Source organism: Anopheles bellator, chromosome 1 (genome assembly GCF_943735745.2).
Source record: "Anopheles bellator chromosome 1, idAnoBellAS_SP24_06.2, whole genome shotgun sequence".
NCBI lineage: Eukaryota > Metazoa > Arthropoda > Insecta > Diptera > Culicidae > Anopheles > Anopheles bellator.
This window is the reverse complement of record NC_071285.1, coordinates 4,789,078-4,795,517: the sequence shown is the minus strand read 5'-3', so window position 1 is coordinate 4,795,517 and position 6,440 is coordinate 4,789,078. Positions and strand designations below refer to the sequence as shown.

General features: G+C 54.8%; 2 protein-coding genes across 3 annotated transcripts in view; one reads left to right on the top strand and one right to left on the bottom strand.

Moving 5' to 3' along the window:
• The first annotated feature begins 1,771 nt into the window (after positions 1-1,771).
• LOC131206745 (uncharacterized) lies at positions 1,772-3,895 on the top strand. The gene is made up of 4 exons (XM_058199419.1): positions 1,772-2,163; positions 2,229-3,044; positions 3,077-3,493; positions 3,628-3,895. The coding sequence occupies exons 1-4, from the start codon at positions 2,035-2,037 to the stop codon at positions 3,874-3,876; spliced, it is 1,611 nt and encodes a 536-aa protein (XP_058055402.1). The 5' UTR covers positions 1,772-2,034; the 3' UTR covers positions 3,877-3,895.
• Positions 3,896-3,948: 53 nt separating this feature from the next.
• The window catches only part of LOC131208099 (matrix metalloproteinase-2-like), a 121,531-nt gene continuing 119,039 nt past the window's right edge, over positions 3,949-6,440 (bottom strand). For both annotated transcript variants that reach the window (XM_058200757.1, XM_058200749.1), the window contains exons 3-5: positions 5,602-6,414; positions 5,367-5,526; positions 3,949-5,300 (exon numbers count right to left, since the gene is read on the bottom strand). In XM_058200757.1, coding sequence (XP_058056740.1) covers positions 4,910-5,300; positions 5,367-5,526; positions 5,602-6,414 — 1,364 coding nt within the window. In that variant the 3' untranslated portion in view covers positions 3,949-4,909. The remainder of the gene's footprint in view (positions 5,301-5,366; positions 5,527-5,601; positions 6,415-6,440) is intronic.

Genomic DNA, 6,440 nt, shown 5'->3' with positions numbered 1-6,440 from the left:
GACGGACGGAGCGATAAATAAACTTCCGTTAGATATGTTTCCCTGGCCGTTAACACAATGAATCACAGCAGATAAGAAAACCCGGTAGATAGAAATAGGCAAATTAGGGATGAGATAGAAAATGATGTAAGAACAAAAAATATAAGAAAATGAACCAGTCTTGTCCTAACGGCCGTACCGTGCGGATTTCTTTGTGCGGTTCGAAAGTAAGAAACATAACTTGTATTGTCCATTTATTTCACCTTCTTTCGCTTCGCGATCTTGGAACATCACAACGGTTGATTTTCGGAAGTAAACGCTAACCAGCGCGCGCGGCCATTTTTCGGACTCCTTTATCTTTATTGGGCGCAATTTGCCGAGTGCGTACATTTGTCGGCCCTGTTTCGACAGTTCGATAGAGCGATTCTTGTGAGGGTGTTTTAACGTGTGTTTATTTATGCGCTTTGCTTAGTAACCACTTTGTAAGATCTCCGGGACTGGCGCCCGTGTGTGGGTGCGATCGCGCGAGTCGATCGCGCAACCCGATCCGCGATCCGCCTAGAAGACTCCAGTCGGAATCGGCAGCTCACGATTGATGCACTGACTAATCGCGGGTGTTACTGGTTGTGGCCGTCCAAAAAAAACGCCACCAATCTGTGTTCTTTCGCCATCGGTACAACGAACAACGCGTGTAGTAAATCTGGTCGAGTGCCTGGCGAGCGAGTTAGTGGACTGTTTTCCGATGATCGATGGTGACGCTGCGCCTTGTGTAATCATCAGTTGTTGTAGCGATGTAATGTGCGCCAGGGGCCAGGGCCAGGGTCGATGAAACTATCAGTTCCGTCGACGAATTGTGTGCTATCGGAGATTTGAACTTGATAACGGTGCGGCGAGTGCGTATCGAGAGTTGCCCAGCTTTGTGCCGCAGCAGCTTGGTCCCGGCCATTTCTTTATGCGGCAACAGTGTTGCAGCGCGTGACGCGCTATTTAAATAAACATACCGATCGATACACAAATCTCCGAGTGTTCCGATGGTGTTTGCTAAGCGTCAGCAACAAAGATTAACCGTAAGGGCTCATTTCGGGCTCGGGTTGATGTCCGCCTTCAATCCACTGCTCCGTGGCCTTCGGCGTGTGACTCAGAGCATCACCCGAACGCTGTATTAGTCAACCGGTTCGAACTGTGGTGGTTTCTGTTCCGAGTGGCCACCCCAGCACAGAATGGAACCCGGGCGGGGGGGATAATATGTCCCCGGTTCCGCGCTTGGAAAATAATAAAACAAAAATAGACCGCTGATAACCGGGTGGGGGACAACCGAAAACCCGCGTGAAGGGAAATCGCACGGTTCGTTATCTTTTATCGCGATCGCGATGTGTCTAACCCCGGACACGACGACGGCTTCCGCGGCCGCGGCGCGCGACAAGCTGCCAATCGTGCTGCCCCCCGCGCTTGTCACCGTTGGGCAATATCTTGTGCCGCGTGGATAACGGAATTCGGCTGGCCCGAACTAGGAAGCCCCAGGCTCAGGTGGGAAGTTATCATTCTGCAAACCATTGCGCATGATAACCCTGGACCTCGGGACACCCTCGGGGTTCACAACCCACTGACCGCAGCTCAGTCGATCGCTGGCATTCGGCCGCGGCACACATCACAATCCTTGCGGGAAGTATAATCTTAAGTTCGGGAAACACTTTGCACATTGTTTGTCTCTCTTATCGACCCGTTCGAAACAGTTTAGGACGATCCTACGGGTACCTGTCATCGAATGGGCCCGTTCCCTGACTCAAAGGCCACTCCCGTTCCGGGTACTGGCCGTGTGGCCAAACAACTCGCGCGCCCCCCGCTTCGACAAGCGGACGGAAGTGAATAAGATAAACATATGCAAGTGCGTCACATTTGTCAAATCGCCATTTTGTTTAAATCGCAGTAAGCAGTGAACAACTCGCCGCAGCGCCTGCTTTGGCGATGTGCGGCAACTGTCAAAAGCAACGGTCGGCTCCACAGTGAACAAGTCGAACTTTCGAAGGAACCGTGTAAAACTCCGTGTGTCCGAAGATGGATGTGGATCGGCTCAAGTGTAAACGCTGCGGAAAGTATCCCGACGGTGACGTAGTGGAGTGTGCGACGAAGGCGCACATTGTTTGCGTTTCTTGTACGGGCCCCTCCCAACCGCCGCTCTGCCTGGTAAGTGGCCCCCCTGGCCTACCGAGAGAGTTGCTGCTGACCCCGTAGATCCCCTTTCTCCACAGTGTGGTGCTCGGCTGAGCGACCAGCGCCGGATGAACCCGATCGAGCAGTTGCTGCAGCAGGCCAAAAGCGCTTGCCGGTACGAGCGGAGCGGATGCACCTGGAAGTTTACGGCGTCGGAAATGGACGCGCACGCCGGGGAGTGCAAGTTCCGACCGTACCGCTGCATCGCGTCCACACTGAACGTGCTCCGGTGCGAATGGATTGGGTTGCAGCACGAAATCGAACAGCATCTGGTCGAGGGCCACAAGGAGCTGGGCCCGGTCTTCCGCTTCCGCGAGTCCACGTCGATGGTGTTCCGCGAAGCGCTGTCACTGGGCGGCCTGAAGCTGGTCGATGCGTTCAGTAAACACTTTCTGTTCCACTTCTTTTCCGACGTCGAGAAGGCCACCCTCAGCTTCATCATGATCTACTTTGGGCGCCGCGAAGAAGCGGACCAGTACTGCTTCGACTTCGAGGTACGCTCCTTGCCGGCCGTCACATCGACCACTGGCGCGGACAGCGAGGGCACGGTTGACCCACCGGACGGTGGGCTCGTGCGGAGCGTAAAGTTTGTCGAGCGCTGCTACTCGGACGCCGAGAATTTGACCGAACTGATCGAGGACGAGCGCTGTGTGGCCCTTTCGCACCGTCAGGTGCGCAACTATCTGCACCGGGGTAAACTGTACTTTAGCTTCCGGGTCCGGCGGGCGGATTCAGCGCGGGGCGATCGTACCGTGTCGGAATCGTCCACCGCTTCCGACCCATCGCAGGCCGTTCCGGCGACGAAAGGCAAACCGCGGCCACCGCCGCTCAAGTTTACCGACAAGGGCAAAGTGGCCCTTGGCACCAAAGTGGCACCAATACCAAGCGGTCCGGTGGTGGTGGTGTTCCTGCTGCTCCTTCCGGTGGCTCCTCCTCGTCGTCCGGATCGAGGGCAAGCTCGGCGGCCAGCGTGAAGGCGGGTGATACGAGCGGCTCATCGGTAGTGCCGAGTTCGGGCGTGTCCCGTTCACCATCATCCGCCTCGACGATTACGGTCTGTTCGGAGCACCCCTCGGCGACGGGACAAGTCGTGGCCGGTGTCAGCTCGAACTCGTCCTCTTCGATCAATCGGGTGATCGTCACCGGGCACTACTCGCCGTTTGAGCGCCCGGAACACAGCCCCCTGATGACGCCCTCCATTAACAAGCACGACGTGGTAAGTGGCGGCCAGCGGGGCAACGCCCGGGGCCGTGCTGGCCGTGGTGGTGGCCGTGGTGGTGGTGGTCGTGGCAGCTGGAAACCATAACTCGGAGAAGCTTGTCGCTTGTCGTCCCGTTCTTCCGTGTGTGCTTTGTGCCGTCGCTGCTTTCCGTGTTCGAATCTCGATCCGAGTGCCTTGTGTTCAATGTTTCCTGTCCCGTCCCGTCTACTATCTAGCCACCGGCCTGGGCCGTTTCGCACACCACACACCACAGTACCACGCAGCAGCGGACCGAGTACCTGCGGATGTACAGCCAGGATGCCGTTCAGCAGCAGCCGAACCGGAAGCGGGTTCCGTGGGCCGACTGTACGCAAACGGGCAGCGTCTGCAAGGAGTACACGGCCCCGTACAAGGCGAACGACGACCGAGGCTACCTGATGAAGCATCCGACCAACTGCCTCGCGAAGCCCCAGCAACGACGGTGACCCCCCCTTCCGAATTGGTCATCTTAATGAAATAAAAAAAAGCTTCTTCCGATTCGTATATACTACGTTGATTATTCAGTTTTGCGGGTCGATACCAGAGGGCGCTGCTACGAGCCTGATTTTTTAAGGTTATGTTGGTACACTCTTCAGATGAACGTATGAAAGAGGTTTCATTTCAATCGGGCACTTAATTTTCCTATTACAAGCCACTTAGTATCGACGTGTCACAGGACCTTTTTACAGATTTACAAATCTAGCGTATACGGTGAATACTGAATCAATTCGACCTAAAATTCATGGATTTTTACCATTTTCAAAATGCTCTTTTGATAGGGTGCACTGCTCTGGCGAAAGAGGATGTTTTTCTTCTTCAAACCGGATCTTTTTTCACGAATTTTCTTTTCCAGTAGGTCTTATAGGTCGCATTCCACAAAACTGATGCTAACATCTTTTTGGGCAAATTTTCTGGACGAACTCGTTTCGGAACCGAAGGAAAAGGTTCACACCACTCCTTAGAGGCTAAGGAAATTCAGGATCATGGTGGTTTGTTTTGATTCAGGATCATGGTGATAGGCCTAAGTCTCATCCATAGTGATGAGTCAATGCATAACATCCACTTTAGCCTATCGAAAACGCTTTAAATGTTGACGAGAAAGTTCGAATGCGTTTTTAGCGAATGCGGCACACATTTTGCAAACAGCTTTTTGAAATCCAATACTTTAGTCAAAATATTGAGATGGCTAGGCCTTATACTAAATATCTGTAAGTGATTCGGCGATTTTCCAATAGGATGTCATGAATTTTTTTTACGATTTCAGGTGTTGTGTCTGGTTTTTGACGAATGTTGACATGGATCGTGTTGAAGGCTACTACGATCAAAAAATTAGTGACCGATTGAAATGAAATTTCGTTCATACGTTCATTCGAAGAGTGTACCAATATAACCAAAAAAAAATCACGCTCGTAGCAACGCCCTCTGGTATCGACCGGCAAAACTTAGTAAACAACGTAGCAGGAATACATTATTATTGCACTACGGGGTGCCCACTAGCGTCAGCACCGCTAGGAGTAGTACCGAAAGCAGCACCGGCCGGTGCCTTCGGTACACCGGATCCGATGCCGGGCTCGTGCCGATCGGTTCGTTCGGCGATGGATCGCCATCCGCACCACTGTCCTCGCCGCCGCCCAGATCGTTCTGGACCTGGCGCTCGTTCTGGCACTTCATCCACCGCGTGGCCGACGGTTTCTGGTCGTGCGCCACACCCATCCGCATATCGTTGAACCGCCAGTAGCCGAGACCCTTGAAGAAGTACGTCTTGCCGTCGCGATACTGTAGCGCCGCGTCGATCCCGTAACCGATGCCCTTCCAGATCGACATATCCCGCGGGTAGTCCAGCTCGACCTGGTTCGTGTCCTCGTCGAACCTACAATCGTAAGAAAGGCGCGGGTTAGCAAATGCCCAATTGTCTGGCCACTAGGGGGCCTCGTACCTCCAGTAGAGTCGGCCACTGTACAGGTAGGTCCGGTTGTTGTGACTCCACACGAGGGCCGCATCGATCCGCTCGATGCTCTCCGGTAGCCCGAGGTCGGTCAGCGGTCGCGGATAGCCCGGCTCCAGATACTGCGAGTTGAACACAAAGTATTCCTTTCCTACGGAGAGAGAGAGAGAGAGCGAGAGTTCCTGTTAACAAATGGTCACGGCCTGCCGGTTCGGTCAGTTCTTACCGATGAAGAAGATAATTTTCTGGTACTTGTTCTCGTAGACCGTATCGATGTGGTCGAAGCCGGCCGGCAGCCCGAAGAACATCCGGTGGATCTCGATCGGTTTCGGGCGGTGCAGGTCGTTCTCGTTCATGCGCCACAGCCAGCGGTCCTTGAACACGAACAGCTCGTTCCGGATCATCGTGACCGCGTCGAAGCTCGTGTTGCACGCGTTCGGGTGGAGTGGCTTCAGCACGGGCCGATGCTGATATGGCCGCCGGGTGGTGGTGCTGGTGCTCGTCGTGGGATGATGATGATGTGGCCGGTGATGTTGCCGGTGGCGCGTTGTCGTTGGCTCGCTGGTTGTGGTACTCGCGGTCGTCGGCGTTGTGTGATGTCGCTGCGGATGCCGGCTACTGTGCGAAGTTGAGGTTGGCCGTGCCGGATGTGGGAAGTATTCGCGCGACCGGGGCACTTCCGTGGTGGTGGTCGTGGGCATCTGGGGTCGCCCTGCGCCACCGAAATCTTCCCACGGATGACCCGCAACCTCCTTGCGTGGATAGTGTGGCCGTGTGGTGGGTCTCGGAGGAGGTGATGGCGTCGTAGAGGTGGTGGTCGTGGTGGTGCTCTGCGTTGGCCGTTCCGGGTTCTTGCCGTAAATCTTTTTCCGCGGACCGTAGATCGATTCGATGCCGAGCCGATCGTCCTCCGGGATCGTGTCCTTGCCGCGGTACGAAATGTGATGCCACGGGAACATGATTGCATCCTGCTGGGATGAATGGCCCAGGCCCAGCGAGTGCCCGAATTCGTGGACGGCCACATCAAACAGTCGGGTACCTACGGCGGGAGAGAGCGTGTCCTTA

Coding starts and splice junctions, on each gene's coding strand:
- LOC131206745 (XM_058199419.1), top strand. CDS start 2,035: ATGGATGTGGATCGGCTCAAGTGTAAACGCTGCGGAAAGTATCCCGAC. Junction 2,164..2,228: donor CCCAACCGCCGCTCTGCCTG/GTAAGTGGCCCC, acceptor CTTTCTCCACAG/TGTGGTGCTCGGCTGAGCGA. Junction 3,494..3,627: donor GTCGTGGCAGCTGGAAACCA/TAACTCGGAGAA, acceptor TCTACTATCTAG/CCACCGGCCTGGGCCGTTTC.